Genomic DNA, 24,576 nt, shown 5'->3' on the forward strand with positions numbered 1-24,576 from the left:
ATTTTAGTTTCTGGTGAACAAAAGGGTTGGAAATAGTGTTCAGGGGGTGCAAGGCCTCTCAGATGCTCTGGACGGCCCCAGGAATGACTTTTTTTTTTTTTTTTTACAAGTGATCTGAGGCACCTGGAGGTGTTAATTAAGGTATCAACAGACATTTCTGCCCAGAATGTCTTCAGCTTTGAACTGGCAGATACCAAACATCAGAGAATGAAAAACAGGCAGACTCCTGCACATTCCCTGTTGTCTCATGGCAGGATGTGTTACCAAAACTCGGTCCTCCTGCACAGTCTTTGGTACAGACAGACACACTCAGCCCTCCTGCACAGCCTTGCTGTCTCAAGGCAGAATGTGTTATAGACACACTCAGTCTTCTTGCACAGTCCTCACTCTCCCATATTCAGGTAGTAAGACCATTTTTGTATCTCACATCAGAAGGACTAGTTTCCCCTTTCCTATTACTAAAATGGAGTAGCTTCAGAGAGGTTTCTTTCCCCCCTTTCTATTTGCCCTTCCAAACCCCCTTCAGCAAGTTGTTTCTAAGGTTTGCAAAACAAAACATTTGATCTTGAATGGGATTGTGTCTTTCCCCAAGTCCCACCCGCCCACATGCTTTTTTTTGTTTTGTTTTGTGAGGCAGAGTTGTTAATGGGATGGGGCTGGTCCAGTCTCTATAAAGCTGGACCTGGACAGGGGGCTGAGTCCTAGTTAATCTTTCCTGGCTGCTCTGCTACTCCTGTTTGGGGGTTTTTTTTTTTTCTTTTTCTGTTTCACCTTCTTGCACTTTTAGCAATATGCTTGTTCCTACATCAGTACCTGAACCTCAGCTCTACCAGGATGCCACTGACCTGAACTTCCATGAGTATTTCTGGGGCTCAGCTGAACCTGTGTCAGTGCTCCCTAACCCCCAGCAGGCAGCAGCTGGACTTAGCCCAAACCCAGAGGCTCTAGGAAGGTGGAACCCAGGTAAGGTCATGTTGTCTCTTCCTTGTGAGATGACATCTGTGTACCCAGCCCTGCATCTGGATGCAAGAGGGGGGCAGAGGGCCCTGTTTTGGGCTCTGACGTACCTGTAGGGGTGGGCAGGGCTGAGTGTGGTTCTCTTTGTGCTCAACTGTTTGGGTAACAGGATTACTTGGCTTTAACACTGAGGGCTTTTTTTTTACTAAGGTGCGCTAGCGTTTTTAGCATGCGCTGCATTGGCCCCCCGCTACACGCCAAGAACTAATGCCAGCTCAATGCTGGCGTTGGCGTCTAGCACACGGGGCAATGCAGCACATGCTAAAAACACTAGTGCACCTTAGTAAAAGGAACACTTACTTTACTCTCTTTGGGGTCTGGGTTAAGGTTATTTATATGGCTCCAGAAAAGAGAGGACAGCTTGAGACATCCAGACTTTACTGCCATTGAAAGCACTTGCAAGTAAAAACCCAGATGTCTCAATGTGTTCTCCTTTTTCTGGAGTCATATGGCAATCCTAGTCTGATCTTATCTTTTCTTTTACTTATGGTGTTCTTTTCTGATTCTTTTATTAGCTTATATACTGCTTTGATATTTCTATGAAAGGTGGTATATTAAGACTTTTAAATAAAATGCCTAACAGGAAATAGTTTATGATTTATCTGGATGGAAGTTAATCTGGTAACTTAAATATAGCAAAAATTACTAAACAGTGACACCCTAAGACCAGTGGACTTGCCAAATCACTTTTAGAACCTGATCCCCCTGGGAAAGGAAGCCTGAGACTGGCTACTGTGGAGAATATATATATATATATTTTTTTTTTTCCCTTAATATGCTTTTATAATAATAATTGTCCTTATTCTTTCTCCTGTTTCTTGTCACAGCTATGCATCTATGCAAAAATTTATTTAGTACTTTGCTTTGAAAGTACTGTCGGTTTTTAGGAGAAATTAATCCTAAATCTTATTTTGCTTGGTCAGTTATTTCTGCTTGTGAATTGCAAGAAAGGGGCTGGGTTAGGAAAATGGGCAGAACTGAGATCGGATCTCAGGACCAAAGAGCTTACTATTCCAGTTAAGGGATGGCAAGTTATCCAGTTTCAGGCTGGAGACTTGTGGCCAGTCCTGGGTCTGAACTTATAGCCCAAAGCAATGTAGGATTTGAAATAGTAATTTCAATGGGTAGCATTAGGAACTACAAGTCCCATAATGCATCAGAATGGGGATGGTCAGCAAACCAACCTGAAACTGTAAATATAAGCCTTTCAATGTGTTCTTGTTATGCAACTTTTCTCAATGTCCTTAGCTTTGTGTGGCCTAAAACTATAAACTATTTTGCTTTCTTTTTTTTTTTTTTTACATAACTTCTGTTTTAACTCAGACTTTTATACAATGTTCCTTTCTGAGCAGGATGGCAGGACTCTGGCTCGCCCGTAGCTGAGATCCCTCCTGCCTCAACCAAAGTGAAAGTAGAGCTTTCCTCCCTGAACCCGGGGGAGGGAGAAAAGAAGGCAGGTAGAAGGCCCAAGGCCCGCACCGTGTTCACTCAGGAGCAGCTCTGGGCCCTACGGCAGCACTTCCATAGGCAGCATTACCTGACGCCCCTTCAGATCCAACAAGTGGCTGCGACCCTGGGGCTCACAGCCAAACAGGTACTATTGAGACAGACATGGGGGAAACTACTGCTCGCCTTGGGATCAGTGGCATGGAACCTTGTTACTCTCTCAGGGATTAAGGAATCTTGCTTGTTCTTTGGGATTCTGCCTGAATGTTGCCACTATTTGTGTTTCTGCCCAAGTTCTTGTGCCCTGGATTGGCCACTGTTGGAAATAAGAGACTGGGTTAGATTAGGGCAGGGGTGTCCAATGTCGGTCCTCAAGGGCCGCAGTCCAGTCGGGTTTTCAGGATTTCCCCAATGAATATGCATGAGATCTATTTGCATGCACTGCTTTCAATGCATATTCATTGGGGAAATCCTGAAAACCCGATTGGACTGCGGCCCTCGAGGACCGACATTGGACACCCCTGGATTAGGGTTACCATATTTTTGGCAGTAAAGCCCCAGATACGTGGCCCCGCCTAATTCTGCTCCCAGCCCCACCCCCCACAAAGCCTCCTCTCGTCTTCCCCGACGAACTCCAGCCATGTCTGGAAGGCCTGGAGTATGCGCGGATGTGTGTGACATCCGCATATGCTCAGAGGCCCTCCAGGTGCGGCCGGAGCTCGTTGGGGCTTTCCGAAACCTGGGCAAACTGCTGGGTTTTGGAAAATCCATCCAGGAGCCTAGACAGCTGGGTTTTCCCGGATGTCGGGTAACCCTAGGCTACATGGGACCATTGGTCTGACCCATTAAGGCTATTATGTTCTTATAGGACTATGGATTATGTTCTTATAGGACTCCACCCAAATCAGATCTTCTCCCTCTCTGCATCTCCCCCCCCAAACCCCACCCCCCACACACTTTACAGGCAGAAACCAATTTTAGCTGTTACTGGTGCTTAATGATGACTATTGGGCACTTGACTCAATAGGCCAAGACCCAATATAAGAGGGACAGAGCTGTGGGGGTGGTAGATAAGGGACTCTAAAGACTACCAATGTAGAGCACGACAGAGCTGAGAATTTGAACTCTTAATAGATCTGTGTTGGCGTCTTTCCCTCTTCCTCAACTGTAGTTTATTCAGTTTGATTCTCAATACGCTGCTTTTCTGTAACACCTCATAGTAGTTGTTGGTATTTTCTTGTCCCTGGTGGGCTCACAATCTCTCTTGTATCGCTTTCTAGGTAAAGACCTGGTTCCAGAATAGAAGAATGAAGTTAAAGCGGCTTCACAAGGATGATGTGTGGCTGGACCAGGCTTCCTGGATAACACAGGTAACCCTGGATGTCTTGGATCAGTGGTGAGCCTGTCTTGGCAGCTACCCAGGGTGAAGTACCTCCCTCCTCCAGTGGGTGTGGGCATGTGTACAACTGTTGGCGCTGCAGATCGCCTGTCCTGGAACAGGAAATTGTTGTCGGAAGGGGCAGGGACCATGATGGAACGGACAGTTGTATGCTTGCAGATCGCAGCCCAGTGGGAGTGTAGACTGACCCAGCAACCTGCCCTTGGTTAGGGTTACCAGACATCCGGAAAAACCCTGACATGTCAGCTTTTTGGAGGACCGTCCAGGTTCCCAGATGGACTTTACAAAATCTTGCCTTTGTCTGGGTTTTGGAAAGCCACCAATGAGCTCTGGCCACATCGGGAGGGCCTCTGAGCATATGCCAATGATGTCGTACACATCAGCGCATGCTTCAGGCCCTTCAGATACGGCTGGAGCTTCGTCTTGGGGTGGGGCTTGAAGCTGACCTGGGCGGGGCTTGGACAGAGTGGGGTGGGGCTACAGGTGGAACAGGGCGGGGTTGAAAAATATGGTAACCATACCCTTGCCAAACTAGGCCTTGGATGTTGTATGAGGCGTCCTACATTTATTCTTTACTGATCCTCAAGTGTTTGATGTGGAAATTGTCAACCTGCATGCTTTTGGGTGGCTTTTTGGAAACTGAGAGCTCTGGCTTTAGAATGTACATTTGAGTACTAAAATTAAGAGAGATAGTGGTGATGTCCCCAAGCCCAGAGTTTCTCAAATCTGTCCTGGTGTACTCCCTTACCAGTCAGGTTTTCAGGATATCCACAATGACTATGCAGAAATTTGCATACAATGGAGGCGGTGCATGCATATCAAGTTTATGCATATTCCGTGTGGGCAACCTGAAAACCTGACAGGCAAGGGGCTACTCCAGGACCGAGTTGAGAAACACTGCCCTTTGTAATAAAGGAAAGGTGCAGTTTACACAGACAGAAAAAAATACCTTACAAGCAAAGAGTGAAGCAAGAGCTGGTCTGTCTTGAAGTTAGGTCTGGAGGGTGACATCACTGCACACAGGTTGAGACGGTGGGAGCAGACCAGTGGACTCGAGAGTTCAAGTGTGTAATAACAAGCTGCAGGTTACATTAATGGTGATAGAGGTGTGAACAGTCAGATGACAGCATGGAGGTATAGCTTATTCATTCTTGTTGTTTATTTTTTTTTTGTCCTTCATCAGGTCCCAAACTATGGAGACCCTTTACCTTCCTCACAAGAACACCTTGCCACTTCGAGCTGTGCCCAGAGTGGGACAACATTCACTCAGTCTACTAACTACAACTGCCTTCAAGTGAACTATTCTGCGTTCCCCTCCAGCCCTGCTTCTGCCTCCCAGCACTCTCCATACTATCCCATGTACAATCCAGTACAAGTCTACAACCCCCAGGCAAGACAAGAGCAGACGTCAACCTTTTCCTCTTCTCCACCTCTGCACTTCTCTGGCCCTGATCATGTCACCTTGTGCACTCGCCAGCGTCAACTCCTGGAGCAAGGTGACTTGGGAGTTTCCCAGTTCCTATGAATTTATACCAGTCCTGAGACTTGAAATTACCATTATGAATGCTGTGTGTGTGTGTGTGTGTTGGGGAGGGGGTTCTTTGTATACTTAAGATATAGGTACAAGATGCTGAAATCATCCTGGTTCATATCGTAACTGTACCACAGGTGGTAAGTCTAGGCTTTGTGGTGCAGCTGGGCAGGTGAGGTCACTAGTCTCCACTCCCCTTTGCTTTAGGATATGGAGTTAGGCAGTGGAAGGTCACGGCCTTCGTGTAATGGAGCAAGTTAAGTGGCAGGGGGCAGACAAACCCTCTAGCTACTTCATGTATGTTACTGAGCTCGTCTGTGCACGTGCAAGTGTTCAGCTGTGAGCCTCTTCTGCTCTTCCATGTTAATAAATGTCTAGCTACATTGTCCAGATGAGTATGAGGTCAAGGTGGAGGGAGACTCCAAGGATTAAGACTCTCCCTGCCTTGTGCATGGAATTCATAATCCTGCAGCCTACCTGTTTGAGCTAAGTTTTTAAACTCTCCTGTATTCTGGTGCGGGAAGGTTTAAAAGGTAATTTTAGTATTTAATGTCCCTGTTTCAACCATTGCCACCATGTTTTTATGCATTTACTTTTATTGCAGGTCTTAGCTATACAAAATATTGATGATTTCTTTTTTGTAGATATATACATAAATACGCATAAAGATTTTCTAATTTACTCTGTTTTCTCGTGTCTATTAAACATTGCTTTTCCCAGGCTCCAAAAAGTAACTTAGGCTAGAACTGGGTCACTAATGCATGAGATGCTACAGGCCCAGAGCATTACCATGCTGTAATAACCTCCCACCCCTCCAGCAGTGAACAACTCTGAAAATACATTCTTATTTAGTACAGCCATTTTGAGTTTGGAAGGAATACTGGGGTTTAAGCAAATGGGCCCAGATTCTATAAACAGTGTCCCACTTGTAGGCAGCAGTAGGCGTCCTACTGCTGTCTAACCAACCAATCGGAATGCATGTTTTCTTGGGGGTTTTTTGTTTTGCTTTTTTTTTTAAAAAAAAAAAAAAGCTCCCCAGGAAAGCCGCCTATATTGGAGGCGCCTCCGGGAACATAAGGAGGAGCGTAAGCTCACCTAAGGCGTAGGCGTGGCTTACCTTGGAAGTAGCCTTAAGCAAACCTAGGGGCCATATGCATCTCCATAGGCCAGCTGGAGATCTGCACATTGTAAGTAGATGCGGCCGCTAAGCTTATCACAGCAAGGAACCTCCCTGCTGCGATAAGTTTTTAGTGGCTGAAGCTTCGGCCGCCAGTACCCCCTCCCCGCTGAACAAACAAAGCAGAAGGGTACCCAATAACCCCTCTTCCCCCCTCCCCCTCCCACTAACCTTTAATGATGGGCATTCCCAATGTCTGGCTGGCAGGCCCACCTCCGTTGAAATGAGGCAGACCTGCCCCTTCCTGGTGCATTGTGGGATGCACTGGAGAGGGGCCTAAGGCCCCCTATGGGCAGGGCCATAGGCGCCTGGGCCAATCAGGCCTTGGTCCTCTCCCCGGTGCATCCCACAATGCACCTGGAAGGGGCAGGCCCGCCTCATTTTGACAGAGGCGGACTTGCTGTCAGGACAATGGGGAAGACCTGTCCAGCCAGCCATCTTTAAAGGTTAGTGGGGGAGGGGGGGTTCCATGCATTGGGGGAGTGGTGGTATCCTTGGTGGAGGGTATTCCGGAAGGAGGGATTGGGCACCCTCCTGCCAGCAATATTCCATGGGGGTTGGTCCGGAAGAAAGGATTGGGCATCCCTCTTGCCGTGTTCGTTCGTGGGTGGGGAGATCCCTTGCTGCAATAAGCTTAGCGGCCGCGTCTACAATAACCCAGTTCTCTAACGGCATCTGTAACATGGACATCTGTTAGAGAATTGGGTTTACCTTAGGCCAGATTCTATATAGGACGCCCGTCAGCTTCTGAGACTGGGCGTCCTATACAGAATCTGGGCCTTAATGTCTAGTGGTATGGATCCTGTGATTAATAATATTTTCCTAAAAAAAAATCACAGTTTAATGTCATTAAAGTTATGTGCAGTGCTCAGACCCACAACCAACAATGCTCAACAGCTAGGGGTCCTTTTATTAAGGTGTGCTAACTGATTTAGCTAAGCTGCCCATAGGATATAATGGCGGTTAGCACACCTTAATAAAAAGACCCCATAGTGAACAAATGCAGTTGCCTAATAGGACCATCATAGCTCTTGCTTGTCCAACCACCACTTAGCATATCAACACATTAGATTACATTCTTAACAGAAAAACTGATAAACATATCTGAATGATCATTGCATGTAGAGGTTGGTCCTATAAGCTGGGCAGCTACTCGTAAAACCTCACATAAGTGAAAGTAAAATTGCTGAAGCCGTAATCATCAAGCCACCCCTCGACTCGCGTTTCGCTGTTTCTTGCTTCCTCAGGAGCGGAAACTAAAAAAAAACAACAACAAATAAGCTGAATAAATATGCTAAATCCCTAGCAATTGCTCACTAAATGATACGATACAATATATACATCAATCAGCATAACCATTTAAATACATCCTTACAGCTTCATCTTCATGGCAGACGAAGAGACCAGAGCCAAATGACCTGCAAATAGCTAACACTGTTGGAGGCTAAGACTATACATTTAAATCAGCCATGCCGGGATGCGTCTTGAAAACAGCGAGAAGAGTAATGGACGCTGCCAATGTGCGCCATAGTGACCCAATTTAAACATGTCACTACAGCGACCTATGTCACTATAGCGACCTATCGGGCTCAATGTACGCCAGTTAAAAATAAACCGCTGTTCTCTTTCAAGCAAATACCGGAATATTGCTCGGCATGCAGTAGGACCATGTATCTAAATTTTCCCACTGCAGGACCAGCTTCCTGCCAATGCGATACCAGCGGAGCTGCCATATTCAGGTCTGGAACTGAAATGTTTTGAATTGCAAGTGGGTTTTATTTTTGTGCAACACTGAGCATCTCTTGCTTGGCCTTTAACTTATTCTCAAGTTAATTTTTAGCCATTTAGTTTCAGCACATTCTGGCTACTGCAGCATAACAGTGGCTGCTGAAGTGTAGAATGTGTTCTCAAATTTATAGATTTGCAGGAACCAGCTGCCTGCTTTCAGCAGCTGTTGGGGCAGAACACAGATGGTGTTCTTGGTATAGTATTCAATCTTGTTTTCATGTAGCATATTTTGTGAGAACCTATAACTGTCATTGATTCACTGTTCTGATCAAGAGCAGGTTCCTTCATCTCTCCATACTGCCCCTTTCAGAGCTTGAATTGAAGCCTCTTTCACTTCACGTAAGGTTGTGAGGGAGATAGATATGACTTCTTTGCATTTGTGCTTTATATGTCTCTGGCATTCAAGAAGAAAGGGGTATTAAAAGGTGGATTTCCTTTTCTTTCCCTTAGGAGCTGCTACAGAACCTGCATGAGTTCAACTTTCCTAAATTTCTCATATAAGCTCTGTTTACTCTGCTAGCCTTTCACAGCACTTACACGCCCTTTCATATCTCTGCCACATAAGATCTCTAACTCAAAATCCTCCATCCCTCTGTCATCTGCTTACTCTGACATAATCTGGCACAACTCCCTTCCCAAACCAAGGAGTACCAGGCAGAGATTTCCCTCCGCTGGAACTGTTCCCCCTTCTTCACAGTCCTCAGCAAACTCCTCCCCTTTCACAACCCTAGTTCCACCCAATGAGACTGTCCTTCCTCAGAAAACTCCTCCCCCTTCTCCATAGCCTCAGTTGCTGTGCAAAAGGCAGATCAATATAGTTGCTGGCAAAATGACATTAAATACTGACAGGAAAATCAGACGGATCAAAGTGCCAGCTTCACTAAACTACACTCTCGCCCCAATTTACTGATGGGTTACACTCTCCCCTTCTTAAATCTCTTGTTTCTCTACAACAAGATTTATATATTTATTTTTCATTGCTTTCTTTACCTAAGATTTCATTACAAACTTGCATTAAAAGCCCTTTCCTTGCATTCTAATTCCAAATCTTTGTCTTTCTCATATGTACAAGAGGCAGGTGGACTGTGTATTATCTGCAAAAGCACTTGTATTTTTGAGTTTGTTTTACAGCCCTGCCCGCGGGTCTTTTCCAGATAAGCCCCGCCACTAATGCAAAAAGTACACGGGCGAAAACTTAAGCCACGCCACCTTATAAATTATTAAACTATTGAAGCCCTACGAGGAAATTATTCACATGATTTGAATAATGACTCTGGAGGGGGTTCAAGGGGGGGCTCCACCCCCCCCCTTGTATATCACTTTCCCCAAGTATTCACTTAGCATGGTGTTAGCTAAAACTGTGGCGGGGGTTAACTTTTTGGCGGGGCTTATCTGGAAAAGATCCCTGCCCGCTTTTGAGTTTTCAGGGTGGTAGTGATTCAAAAGTCTTAGGGCGTCTTCTATCAAACTGCGCTAGAATAGCCCGCACTGCTTCATGCTCGTTGAGTTCCTATAAGTGTCGGGAGCAGCGCGGGCCATTCAGCATGGCTCCCTGCACTACAAACTGCTAGTGCAGTTTGATAGAAGAGGCCTTTCGTTTTATTCTTTTTTTTCCTGTTTCCTTCTACGTAATCACCCTTCCCCTTATGTGTCTCTCTCTGCGTCAAATATCTTGTATAATCTCCGTCGTGTGTAGAGGTTACTGACGGTGGCATAGTAAGGGGGAGGGGGGACCGCCCCCAGGCGCTGTCTTGGTGTGAATGCCGGCACATGCCCTCGCCGTACCTCTTTATATCTTTGCCAGCATGAGCTGCTTCTCTGGCCTGTTTCTTATGGTACGTTGAGGCCAAAGAATTATAACTAAAGATAAGTTGTTTCTGAACTTTATTTCATTACAGTACACTGAAAAATGCCATCTGTTGTTAATGGGAAAGTACTGCAATGATTGGATGGTGAGGTTTTTTGAGGAATTTGTTCCCCTTTTTCCTCAGTGTCTCTGAGCACTACCTTCCATTATAAATATTAAGTATATTAGTTAAAAATATGTTCATTTTTTTAATGTTAGCGTGCTGTTTATTATTTTGATTTGATTATTTCACGCTTCCTCACCAGAAGGAGTATATATATTTTTCCTCCATTTGTGTTTTTGACTGTTCCTTGTACTGCCCTGCCTCTCCTCTGAAATCACTTCCTGGTCATGGGGCCAGGAAGTGACATCTGAGGGACAGCCAACGCCAACGTGAGTAGCAGGCTGCAGAAACAGGTTGCACTAGCGAATATTTATTTGAGCTACAGAGGAAGAAGGGAGGGCCTCGGCACCTCCTTCCCGCGCTAGACTTCTCTTGCTTGGCTATGGGTCAAAAGCTTCAGGCCTTACTTGATCCTCCTTAATAGGGAATATCAGCCGACGCACGAATTACTTTGGTCTGATTCTGTATGCAGATAATTAGTTTTCTTCCACAACATAAGGGATGGTACACCACCAGCACCTGCTAACAATCTTGTTTTTCACTATCAACCTCCATTTTTTAAAAAAATAATGAAAACTGGTGGTCTTCCATCAAATCATTCTGTTCACTCACTGGTGATGCTTGTAATCTTGCTACAGGGTGAGGTAAAAAACACCTGACAAATCACAACATATAAATCTGTCATTAAAAGATAACATTAATACTTCCATTGAGCTATTAAAGATGTAGCATATTTTATCTGAAAGAAAAGATGGTTTCTTCAGTATTTTCTTAGTGATATAAATCTGACCGGCGCTGAAGAGGTACAGACAACTTATTCAATTCTGATGGTACAACATATTGATCCATAGTGCAAACATTTCTGGGTAGGAACGACCAAACCAGATTGATTTGAGGAACACAAAGGGTTCCTTATACTAAGCTGCGTTAGGGCAGTAACGCGTGGAATAACACGCGCTACAATGCTGTGCGTGCTAGATGCTAATGCCAGCATTAAGCAGCCGTTAATTCTAGCCGCGTAGCGTGGGGTTAGCATGCGCTAAAAACGCTGCCGCACCTTAGTAAAAGGAGCACAAAGTCCTTGAAGGTATATAGGTAGGGTTACCAGATGTCCAGACATCTTCTGTATCGTGCAATGGCGCGCCCGCACCTGGAGTACTGTGTCCAGTACTGGTCGCCGTACCTCAAGAAGGACATGGCGGTCCAGAGAGTCCAGAGAAGAGCAACTAAGCTAATAAAGGGTATGGAGGACCTCTCATATACTGACAGACTGAAGAAGCTGGGGCTTTTCTCCCTGGAAAAGCGGAGACTTGGAGGAGACATGATAGAAACCTTCAAGATCATGAAGGGCATAGAAAGAGTAGACAGGGACAGATTTTTCAAATTATGGGGAACCACAAGTACAAGGTGGCACTCGGAGAAATTGAAAGGGGAAAGGTTTAGAACAAACGCCAGGAAGTTCTTTTTCACCCAGAGGGTGGTGGAAACATGGAACGCGCTACCAGAGGATGTGATAAGCAGAAGCACGCTACAGGGCTTCAAAGAAGGTTTGGATAGGTACCTGGAAGACAAAGGGATTGAGGGGTACAGATAGGAGTCGAGGTAGGTAATAGGGATAGGATTAGAAGATTAGAGGCAGTTACAAAATTAGTCAAGGACACTGTTCAGGCAATTAGGCCTGATGGGCCGCCGCGGGAGCGGACCGCTGGGCAGGATAGACCTCTGGTCTGCCTCAGCGGAGGCAACTTCTTATGTTCTTAGAGGACTACAGACAGCTGGATGGCTTTTCAAAACCCGGCACTTTGGATTTTAAAAAGCTTTGAGCTTGAGGCTGCATTTGGAGGGTATCTGTGCCCAAAGAGACGAGGTTTGTGTGGGGGTGGAGTTGGGGGATGAACAAGGTGATGCTGTGGGCTAGGAGTGGAACAGGGCTGGGGTAGAACAGGGTGGGGCCATGCATCCTCTTTTGCCCAGCAAAAATCTGGTAACTCTCTCTCTCTCTCTCTCTCTATACATATATATATATAAGGCACCAAACAGTTTTGTAAATAGGGGTGCTAGATTTCCTCTCCCAAAAAAATAATAATAAAAAGGATACCTGAACCCGCCCCATTCCCCCTCAGCCAAACCTCCTGTCTCCTTCCTCAAGGTCTGGAGGGCCTCTGTGCATGCACGGATGTCGACATGATGTCATATAGCATTAAAAACAAATCTTTATTGATTTTTTATTCAAAAATAGTGCATAAAAATATACATCTACATAGCATTGACATCTTGCATGCACTGAGGCCTCCAGACTTGGCCCTGAGCTGGGAACTTGCAAAACCTAGACAAACTGCCAGATTTTGGAAATCCCTTGGGGCACCCAGATAATCCTCTAGAAAGAGGACATGTCCAGATTTTCCTGGATCTCTGGTAACCCTACTTGTAAATACTTGGGTGACATTTCATTGAGGCTTTAAAAAACCCAGTAGGAATAGTTTGTACTAACCCAGAACTCCATAGATGTGTTTGCTGTGAGATGTTTAGTAACATGGTTAATGTGACCATATGTCCCGTTTTTAGATTACCTGCTTCGGGACACTCTCTCAGAAAACGGAACATTTCAGCGTCCCGAAGCTGTGCATGGGGACAACAGGACAGGTAATCGCAGAGCCCGGGATTTCTCCGACGCAGCTCAGATCAGCACAGCACAGCACAGCTCGGATCAGCACAGATCAGGTGCATGCAGCCACGACTGTACAAGCCTCCCCCAATATAAATTCTGACATTGAAGAGGATGTTCCGAGCCAGCCAATCGCTGACTGGCCCAGAACTTCTTCTCTGACGTCAGAATTGATGTTGGGAGAGTCTTGTGCAGTCGCGGCTGCATGCACCTATTGCTGCATCAGCTCGGAGAAATCGGCAGTGGCTAGGGAGGGAAGCAGGGAGGGAGGAAGAAAAAAAGAAAGATAAAGGGGGCAGGGAGAGAGAGAGAAAGAAAAACAGAAAAAAATGAAAGTAAGAAAGGATGCACAGTCAGAAGGAAGTGCAACCAGAGACTCATGAAATCACCAGACAACAAAGGTAGGAAAAATTATTTTCAATTTAGTGATCAAAATGTATCAGTTTTGAGAATTTATAGCTGTTGTCTATATTTTGTAGGGTCGGGGGAGGATTTGAGGGGGGGGAATCCTGTCCTGTCCCATTTTGAGAAAAAAAATGGTCATGTTAAACATGGTGGAGACGAGACTGTGTGAATTCAAGAATGCCTTGGGATAGGCACGTGGGATCTCTTAGAGAGATGAAGAGATAATGGTTAGTGCGGATGGGCAGACTGGATGGGCCATTTGGCCTTTATCTGCTATCATGTTTCTATGATTAGGATGCTAGGGCATAATATTGGCCCGTAGCCTCTGTTGTATGGAATTTTCATTGCCAGCATCTGGATTTGGCCCAAGCTCAATCTACAGCAGGGTTACCAGATGTCCAGATTTACCTGGACATGTTTTCCTTTTTAGAGGATATGTCCGGGCGTCCAGATGGCTTTTCTAAAACCTGGCACTTTGGGTTTTGAAAAGCTTCTAGTTCAGAACCACGTCAGGAGGGCATCTGCACATGCGTGGATGCCACCTGATGACATCATAAGCACGTGCGCATTGCTTGTGACATCATCGCATCAAACTTGCGATGCCCTCCTGATATGGCTCTGAGCATGAAAATAGGTTGAGAGGGATGTGGCTGGGGGGGGGCAAGACAGAAGTGGAACAGAACTTTACTTGTTCAGAACAAGGTGGGGCTGGGTAGAACTGGGCGGGCTTGGGGGCAGGGTCCGGATTTTACTGTCTCAAATCTCTCTACGGCAGTCAGTGTTTCAAAAAACACTTGTCTGCCTAGCTGGAATATTGATCCCAGTATTTTTATTGATCATTGAGTAGAACCTTTGAGCTGCCTTCCAGCCCCTGGGATTAACATCTTGTTTTGCTGAGAGCAATGAAGCCTGACTATTACATAATGTATAATTACTGAATAATTATGATGAATTCCCAGAGAGCAAAGTAAGAGGATCCTATTGGACTGCCTTGGTGAATCACACCTTTATGGTCTCCATGAAGACTTTAAGTCAGAATTTTTGATAAATTCACCCAAACCGTACCAAGACAACAAAGAAGCCAGGATTATGTTGTGTTTGAATGTACAGTGCTCCAGTACATAAGAATTGTCACTGCTGGGTCAGTCCATCGTGCCCAGCAATCCGCTCATGCGGCGGCCCTATGGTCAAAGACCAGCGCCCTAACTGAGACTAGCCTTACCTGCGTACGTTCTGGTTCAGCAGGAACTTGTCTAACTTTGTCTTGAATCCCTGGAGGGTGTTTTCCCCTATAAGAGCCTCCGGAAGAGCATTCCAGCTTTCTACCACTCTCTGGGTGAAGAAGAACTTCCTTACGTTTGTACGGAATCGATCCCCTTTCAACTTTAGAGAGTGCCCTCTCGTTCTCTCTACTTTGGAGAGGGTGAACAACCTGTCTGTCTACTTTGTCTTGAGTCCCTGGAGGGTGTTTTCCCCTATAACAGCCTCTGGAAGAGCGTTCCAGTTTTCTACCACTCTCTGATATTGTATATTTTGTCTTTCTTCAAGGCATAGGAGAGCTTAAACCTTCAGAGGAATCAGGCTTGATTCCCTTTGTCTTTCCTGCTTCTAAGTTGGGTTGCTTAGGATCATTCCTGCCTTTGAAATTTAGTCTGTAATTTATGTCTTATATCAAAACCTCCTACTGCATCTAGCAAGGAAATCATCTAACATTTTAGTGACAACCAAGTTTTGATTCAAGCTACCTCTGACTGTCCCAACTCATAGTGTTTAGGGTGAACAGAAAGGTTTTTTGTGGCTTCCGTTCAGCACTAACCCTTCCAACCTGTTAATTTTGGCATTGATCTTGAAGGGGTTCTGCAACAAGTGAGTATTTAAGGCAAAGGTCATGATCCTCCAGGTTCAAACTGAGTAATGAGAGCCCTCTGGAGTTTGGATAGAGCCACCAACATCAAAGCTCTTTTCCCTTTTATGTCAGTAGTGTCTAGAAGAAAGTAAATAATATCTTTCATCCATAAAGCATAACTGACAGTTACACATCATGTTGAGGGACGCAAGGTTTGTCTTGGGACAGATTTACTGTTTGGGTTTCTGTAGCCATAAGTTCTATTTGTGTTTATGTTGGGTGCCTAACTTAGGAGTCTTTGCTTAGACAACCCCATAGCTAGCCTAACTTTAAGTTCAGGTTCCTTAAGTTGAGGCATCTAATAACTTGCTTTTATGACGGCCTTTCTTTTGGTTTAATAATTCTCTAATCCTTTCCTTTAAAAAAAAATTCTGCACCTCCTCTGATGGCCTCCTTCCTTCATCTTTATTTTCTTTGATTCTCTTTTCTTCTCTTCCTCACTGTCATTTCTTCATGTTCTTCTTTTTACCTAGTTTTCTTTCAAGTGGATTTACAAAGGTGATCATCTCTCCCTCAATTTTCAGTCTCTCTTCCCTTTCTCTTGTTCTCTTCCATCTCTAGCTCTTGCTCTCATTCTCAATTCCTTCCCTGTTCTTGGATTTGATCTTTTCTCCTCCTTTTCTTTCCTCCATGATCCCTTTATGCTGTATCCTACCATTTTTTTCATATGTCTTGCTTTATTCAAAATATCTGTCTACCCCCCTACAGCAGGAATAGTGATGCCTACATTGGCCTTCACTTCACCCTTCTCCTGAACAATAAGACCCCTCCTCACCTTGCACAGAATTTACCATCTTGTACTCTTTTCTTCCAAACATGTACTCCCCTGTCACCAACAGCATTCACCCCATTTTCTCCTCATTTTTATTCAGTATTCATGCCTTTTCACCTTTGAATCTAGGGGTGTCAGCTTGCCCCCTCTTCTATGAAACTGCAGTAGAAATTTCTAGAGGGGGGAGCCGCGCTGCTCACAACGCTCATAGAGTTCCTATGAGCTAGCGCAGTTTCATAGAAGAGGCGATTAGTGTCAAGTCCTGCAACACAGAATTTTAGGATCTGGGGAAATGCCTGTTTCAGGTAAATATTGTGCAGCAGAGAACATCCCTGTGATTCAGGAAGCTATAAGTGGCTCCTGTATTTGCTTCTCCCTTCTATATGCAGTGCTCCAGTTCACAGAAGCAAGAGATCTAGAGTATTCAAGCAGAGTCTATGAATAGCGCAGGCATAGAAAACCCTGCTTTAAAAGAAATCTCAACCTTCAAATGCTTCAACCACAGGACTTACATTGGTACCAGATATCTTGGTGAATAAATCACTGATCTTCAGCAAGTCAATTGGATTACTCAAAATCTAACATTGCAGTATACCTGACAATTTTTGTATTTTCTTAGCTGTTTTCAGATTGAAATTTCAGAACAGACTGAGAAGGGAGGAAATTATTTGCTATTTCTATACAGCGATTTTACAGTTCTTCTCAAACCTGGCCCTCAAGGACCATAGTATTGTCTGGGAGTTGAAGGAAACAGAAAACATAGATAAATCTGCTTCTTCAGTCAATTATTTGCTATTGCTATTATGGGGCTGACAGAAGGAGCATACAGGACCAAATCAGAGGTGTAATGATATGCAAATCATAAATTTAATTTGTGGCCCAAGTATTACTGTTATTGAGAAAGACATGGAGGGAAGCCACTGCTCGCCCTGGATCGGTAACATGGAATGTTGCTATTCCTTGGATTTTGGCCAGGTACTAGTGATCTGGATTGGCCACCGTGAGAACAGGCTACAGAGCTTGATAACCTATTGGTCTGACCAGTAAGACTATTCTTATGTTCTTACTCTCACCCAGATTCCCAGGTGGAGCTGGGCACTAGATTTCCTGCATCGTTGCAAAATTAATCACATTTGTTATGACTTTTTTTTAAGAGTAACATTTCAAACCTCGAAATACACAAAATGATGGTCAGTAACAAGCAATATTTTTCTCTGGTAGAGATTTTCTATGCTTTTTTTTTTCTTGTTTTCTTGAATGCAGATACAGTCCTTGTCTCTTTCACCTCCATTGGGAGGCCAATTCATGCAATCACCACTCTTTCCATAAAGAAATATTTTTTTAGATAACTTCTAAATCTATCTCCTTTCACCTTCATCCTATGCCCCCTTATTCCAGAGTTTCCTTTCAATTGCACTTCTAATCTAATCTAATCCTTAGGTTTGTATACCGCATCATCTCCACGTTCGTAGAGCTCGACGCGGTTTACAGTAGAAGAAATAGGAAGGAACTACAACAGAGGGTTAGAGGTAGAAGTGTGAAGAAAATTTAGAGGACTTGGGATGCCAAGATATAAAAGTTTCCTTGATTCCTAAATTGGAGGGAGACTTACATTTTTTGAGAAAAGCCAGGTTTTCAGATGTTTGCGGAAAACTTGGAGAGAGCTCAAGTTCCGAAGAGGGGAGATAAGGTTGTTCCAGAGCTCAGTGATTTTGAAGTGGAGGGAGGTCCCTAGCTTTCCTGTGTGGGAAATGCCTTTTAGCGAGGGGAAGGATAGATTTAAGACATTTAAAATGTTCCTGTTTATATATAACAGATCTTGATGATTAGATAATCAAGATTTTGATCATTTACAAAAATATTAGGACTAGGGGACATGTGATGAAGCTACTAAGTAGTAAATTTAAAACAAGCTGGAGAAATATTTCTTCACACAATGTGTAATTAAACTCTGGAATTTGTTGCCAGAGAATGTGGTGAAATCAGTTAGCTTAGCGGGGTTTTAAAAAGGTTTGAATAATTTCCTAAAAGAGAAGTCCATAGGCCATTATTGAGATGGCTTGGGAAAATCCACTGCTTATTCCTAGGATAAGTAGCATAGAATCTGTTTGCTACTTGGGATCTAGCTAGGTGCTTGGGACCTGGGTTGGTCCCTGTTGGAAACAGGATATTGGGCTTATGTTCTTATTGTTTGGTCTTGAGCCTTAAGATTTATTGAATTAATATTACGTATTGTAAGTACTGTATTTGATAATATTCTTCCATGACCCATGGTGATTTGTTGAGTTATAATATTTATAAATAAATACATACATACATAAAATAAGTCACAGCTGAGCAGGAATGGAGATGCATATTAGTGAACGTGGTCTACCAGCTCTAGATCCCAAAATTTGTGTTTGAAGGACAGTGTTGATTGTGCCTTCAATTATCCAAAATACATCATTCCATTACCATTCCCCATCACATTCTTATCTAACCTAGCACAAAGACACATAACGATTATGATTAATTTAATAATTTTCGACTCACTTTCACTGCAGTCTTGGCTGTGCTCGTGGTGGGACACTTTGACGGAAACTGATGATTCATGAAAACAAGACCTCTGTGACCGAATTCCTGCTGGTGGGCTTCTCAGACCTGTCTCTGCCACTGCAGCATCTCCTCTTCACCCTGTTCCTAGTTATCTACATTATTACCTTGCTAGGGAATGTCATCATCCTTGTGACAGTGACACTGGACTCCCGTCTCCACACTCCCATGTACTTTTTCTTGTGGAACCTCTCCATTTTGGAAATGTGTTACATTTCTGTGACCATGCCCAAGGTTCTAGGAGACCTCCTATCTCATGAAAGAAGTATTTCTTTCATAGGCTGTGGTGGACAAATGTACTTTTTTATTTCATTTGCAACCTCTGAGTGCTTCCTTTTGGCGGTGATGGCCTATGATCGCCATGCAGCCATTTGCAATCCCCTACGCTATTCCCTCATCATGAACAGCAGAGTTTGTATCCAGATGGTAGCTGGGGCCTGGATTGCTGCATTTCTGCTTGCCATGGGTCAAACTGGATTCATATTTAGCCGACCCTATTGTGGGCCCAATGTAATCAACCACTTCTTCTGTGATGTTCCCCCGGTGATAAGCTTGGTTTGTGAAGACACCTCTATTAATGAAATTGCAATCTTTGTGTATGATGTGGCAGTCATTCTCATCCCTTTCCTACTCATCCTGGTTTCCTATGCACGCGTTCTCAAGGCCATCCTGAGGATCCGCTCAGTTGAGGGGAGACGCAAAGCTTTCTCCACCTGTGCCTCCCACCTTATTTCTGTCTCCTTGTTTTACAGCACTGGAACCATCACCTATCTGAGACCTAAGACCAGCTACTCTCTTAACAATGATCGATTGCTTGCCCTCTTCTATACTATTATGACTCCCATGTTAAACCCACTGATCTATAGTCTCAGGAATAAAGAAGTTAAAAGAGCGCTCAGAAAGATTTTATTTTCTCAGAGAGCATAATTGCATGTCCTACCTTAAAGAAGCACTCGGTTGAGGAGAGGTGGAAGGCCTTTTCCACGTGAAGCTCTCACCTCACCTCTGCTTCTTTATTCTATGGCCAGTTTTGTAACCTCAGCATAACTTTCAGAGTGAAAATCCCCCCCACCCCCTTTATACTAAGCCACAGTAGAGGTTTCTATCATGACCTGAAGTGCTAAATGCTCCAGTGTTGCTCTAATGCTCATAGGAATTCTATGAGCATTGGAGCAGGATTGGAACATTTAGCACTCCAAGTGGTGGTAGAAACTAGAGAATTGCACGGGGACAGAAATCCCACCAATCCCCGCCCGTCCCCGCCAGGATCCTCTCCATCCCCACCCCACCAGGATCTTCTCCGTCCGCACCCATCCCCGCAAGGAATTACCTCCATCCCCGCCCATCCCCATAAAAAGCAGCAATTACTTCTGACAGGATCATCAATTCCACAGTTTCTTGTTTTGTTTGCACTGCTGTTTTCCTTGTGGAATCTCTTTGGTGGAACCCTTTTTTTGTTTTCTGTTCAGGTAATTAACTTATAAAACCCCTCTTTTACAAAGACTGACGTGTCCATTATATTATATGGACGAAACCTGCTTCCAAAGCCTTCCATCCCCATGGGAGTCCCGTGGGCCAGAAGGGGGACCCCGTGGGAGTCCCGTGGGTTAGGGGGGAATCCCGCAGGACCCGCAGGATTCCCGCAATCCCCGTTCCCGTGCAGACCTCTAGTAGAAACCTCTACTGCAGCTTAGTAAAGGGGGGGAATGATTTGTATAATGCTAGAACCCTTTTCTTATTTGTTGCTCTGAGGAAATTACAACTGTTAATAAAGACTGAATGCTTTCATGTGCTAATGAGCTGTACAGTTTCATTACTGATACTGCTGGGAGCCTAACATGTAAACTAAAATTAAAGGGGTGAAGGTTACAGACTCACAATATAAAACCAGACTCTTTGCAGCAGTGATGTAGTAAGGGGGGATGGGCAGTCTGTCCCAGGCACCATCTTGGTGAGGGTACAGGCACCCATCCTCTCTGTCTTCCACGCCTTCCCTGCCCCCCACGCACACTGCTTCCCTTCCCCGTAATGTAATGTTCCTGGCACAAGCAGCAACCTCCGACCTGCTGCCGTGCCAGCGTCGGCTCTTCTTCTGAGGTCCCCTTTTGTACCCGCGCCTAGGAAGTGACATCGGAGGAAGAACCAACGCTGGCATGACAGCAAGTTGGGGTTGCTGCTTGGGAAAGGAACTTTACAGGGGAAGGGAAGCAGTGCGTGCGTGACAAGAGGGGGTGGGGAAGGAGTGTGTGGAGGTAGGGGGGCAGAGAAGAGGGCAGGGGTGTGAAGCCATCACCCTGGGCACGTCTCACCCTTGCTTTGCCACTGCTTTGCACTAATAGTTTCTTATTGGGTTGCAAAGAACCTTTTCTTTATACCGTCACTGAAGTTTATCTATACAATGAGGTCTACTATCTTCTCTGTCACTGTATTCCAAATTATTTACGTGAAGAATCAAATCTTAATAACTTTAAGACGAAGCTAAGGTCATTTCTCTTCCTTGATGCCTTTGAGGCCTAACCGTCCTTTTGAGGGCAATCGAGCGAAAATACTATTGAGTTTAACAGCAGCCCTCCCTCTTGTTTTTTCCTTAATTGTTCTCTTTTACTTTGCCTAATGTAGTTCTTGCCTTTTACCTTTTGTTCTTGTTTGTCTTTGTTTTTAATAGTTTTTATAGTTATAGTTTGGTGATGTATTGTCACCTCTAACTTGTAAATTTAGTTAAAGTTTGTTCTCTGTTTTTACAAATTTGTACACCGTCTAGAAGGCTGCTTGAAACTTGAAGGGTACAAACACTGCTATTTGAGTATGTCCTGTTTATATCCAGATTGGACTATGAAAATATGGTCTACTTAGGTTTGCCACAGGCCCTTGTTAAAAGACTGCAGGCATTACAGAATGCAGGGATTAGGTCTCTCAGGGATGCTTGACTTTATGATCGTGCAACACCATAGTTTATAAAATTTCATTAGTTGACCATTGCTTTTAGAAGCAAATTTAAATTGCTTCTTTTTTTAGCACACAAGGCTCTATGGGAACAGGAACCTCTATAACTAAGTAGATGGACATCATTGTACATGCCCTTTAGTTACCTTAGGACTTCAGAATGATGTCTCCTCGATGTACGATGACACACTGTTCAGTTACTAGGGAAAGAGTATTCTTCTGGTCGACTCCAAACCTATGGAACAGCCTGCCAAAAGAAATTCGGGCCACAGTCAGCTATAAAACGTTCAAATGCATGCTGAAAACCCATTTCATTGAATAGCGCTTGGATTGTCATCGTCAAAGCAGGGCGATTGGGTCGCGCTCCAGGGAAATTCTGTTTGTTTAATTTATTTAGTTATAGATAACAGCTGATTTTAATATTAGGGCTGTAGTATGATAGAGTGAATTGGATTGTAGAACACATGTGTTAGGTTTTTTCAATTTTTATTTTTTTTTATGGAGTTCCTTTCTTTTTTTTAAGTTTATAGTTTGTCAGTTTGTAAACTGCCCAGATCAAATAAGGGTGGTAGGTAAATGAAGTCTTTTAACATAGAAATATGCTGGCAGATAAAGGCAAAATGGCCCATCCCGTCTGCCCATCCACTCTCTCCTCTCCTTATAGGCTATGGCTCATTATACCTGCATTGTGAGGTCATAGAGCTTTATGGTTATTGGCTAAGGCTCTTAACATCCGCAGTAACTATTATCTCTTTGTCTCTCTAAGTAATCCCACATGAGTATCACAGGCTTTCTTGAAATCAGACACAGTCTCTGTCTCCTCCATCACCACTTCTACCAGGAGACTGTTTCACGCATCGACCACCCTTTCTGTAAAAAAGTATTTCCTTAGACTACTCCTGAGCCTATCACCTCTTAACTTCACCCTATGCCCTCTCATTCCAGAGCTTCCTTTCAAATGAAAGAAACTCGACTCATGCGTATTTACATCATGCAGATATTTAAACGTCTCTATCATATTTCCCATCTTGTGGAGGTTCTCCCTTTTCCTTTTTGATAATACTTTAACGTCGTGTCTTCTGTTTGGATTTGGTCCTCAGGTAGGTGATGGTGACTGGGCCAAAGAATAAAGAAGCAGAGGTGAAGTGAGATCTACATGTGGAAAAGTGCCTTCCAGCTCCCCTCAAATGAGTGCCTCTTTAAGATAGGATAAGAGGATCAGTTTGACAGGGACTGGCATCGCCAGAAAACTATCTGGTTGATATACAAAACGATTTGACTTGTGCAGCTATCAGTATACTCCAGCACAGTGGTTCTCAAACATGTTCTGAGGGACCACCAGCTAGTCAGGTTGGCAGGATATACCTATAGAACATGAATGAGACAGATTTGCATATAATGGAGGTGACAGATATGTAAATCTGTTTACCTCACTTGCCTAGAATCACAAGGAACTGCGGTGGGAACTGATCCCAGTTCTCTTGGTTCTCAGGCCACTGCACTAATGTTGCAGACTGTGGCTGCAGATCTTAGGATTTCCAGCTCCAGTAGGCGACTACAGAAATATTCTCCAGCTTTTGTGGTGTCAGCAGTGTTGTAGTAAGCGGGGGGGGGGGGGGAGGGAGGGGCAGGAGGAACAGTCCACCTTGGGCGCCCCCCCCATTCCTCCCCCGCTCACCACTGCCACGCATGTCCACCACTTCCCTTTCCCCGCACCTCTGTAACCTTCCTGGAATGAGCAGCAATCCCCAACCTGCTGTCACACCAGCATCAGCTGTTCCTCTGATGTCATTTCCTGGACCTGCGCTTAGGAAGTGATATCAGAGGAAGAGCCAATGCTGGTGCTGCTTGTGCCAGGAATGTTACAGAAGTATGGGAGAAGGGAAGCAGGGAAGGAGAGAAAAGGGCACGGGACGGGCACCACCAGCTCGGGCGCCTTTCACCCTCGCTATTCGACTGGGTGTCAGACAATCTTGAAGTCCTCGCCATAAATTACCCTTTAATTACAAGCAATAACTTTAAACATTGCATAGAGCAGAGCAGACCTCCTCCTGGCTTCTCTAGCAAGATTTGGGTTACCATATGGCTCCAGAAAAAGGACGGATTGAGACATCCGGGTTTTAGTTCCTTTGCTTTTAGTAATAATAATAATAATAATAATAACTTTATTTTTCTATACCGCCATAGTCAGGTGGAATTAAAACCCGGATGTCTCAATGCATCCTTCTTTTTGGGGAGCCAAATGGTAACCCTAACAAGATCTGCTGAATGCCTATGTTCAGTACTCATTTGCAGGAGCTATGCTAACTTCATACTCTTTACAATTCTTTCTCTCAAATATATAATTCAAAATTACTTGTATTAACCCAGTTTATACCTGCAGTTGAATCATAATAAGAAACAAGCTCCCTATTTTAACATGCATTTACACACAACTCAAAATATTGGAAACTCCAGTGCATTTTCCTTTAAAACAGTTACAACTTCCAGTTCAATTCCCTTTTTTACAATTTAATTAAAAGGAAATATGAAGCATTTTTTAAAAAAAAATCTTTATTGCAAACAGATAATAACTTTAAGCATTACATAGAGAGAGCAGACCTCTTCCCGGCTTCTTTAGCAGGACCAACAAACTGCCTGGACATGCTCAATTTGCTATGTAATGTAATCTTTCTTGCACCGTTTTTCCTCTTCCTTCTATGAGTCCTATATTGTCCACATTGTTTATGAGCAATTTCTTCCCCCATTTTCTATTGTCTAAACCGCATAGATTTTATTTGCGGTATATCAAATGAACTGAACAATGTTACAAGTCTTAACGAGATCACAATCAGTTTGTAGACCTCGATAATCTTAGGTCCCCTCATTAAATTAGGTTACACTTGTACTGTTTTGAAACGGCATGTGGTTTGGCAAAGAATTTATGGTCAGATATACTAAGGAGTTTTTATTTTCCCATTTGACA

General features: G+C 44.1%; 2 protein-coding genes across 2 annotated transcripts; both read left to right on the forward strand.

Moving 5' to 3' along the window:
• The first annotated feature begins 731 nt into the window (after window positions 1-731).
• On the forward strand, window positions 732-6,074 carry LOC117350645 (homeobox protein NANOG-like). The gene is made up of 4 exons (XM_033925072.1): window positions 732-963; window positions 2,370-2,611; window positions 3,744-3,833; window positions 5,046-6,074. Exons 1-4 carry the CDS (start codon window positions 792-794, stop codon window positions 5,385-5,387), a joined length of 846 nt encoding a protein of 281 aa, XP_033780963.1. The 5' UTR covers window positions 732-791; the 3' UTR covers window positions 5,388-6,074.
• Window positions 6,075-18,642: 12,568 nt separating this feature from the next.
• LOC117350643 (olfactory receptor 10A4-like) lies at window positions 18,643-19,595 on the forward strand. The gene has a single exon (XM_033925070.1). It carries the CDS (start codon window positions 18,660-18,662, stop codon window positions 19,593-19,595), a length of 936 nt encoding a protein of 311 aa, XP_033780961.1. The 5' UTR covers window positions 18,643-18,659.
• Window positions 19,596-24,576: the final 4,981 nt, after the last annotated feature.

This window comes from Geotrypetes seraphini, chromosome 16 (genome assembly GCF_902459505.1).
Source record: "Geotrypetes seraphini chromosome 16, aGeoSer1.1, whole genome shotgun sequence".
NCBI classification, from domain to species: domain Eukaryota; kingdom Metazoa; phylum Chordata; class Amphibia; order Gymnophiona; family Dermophiidae; genus Geotrypetes; species Geotrypetes seraphini.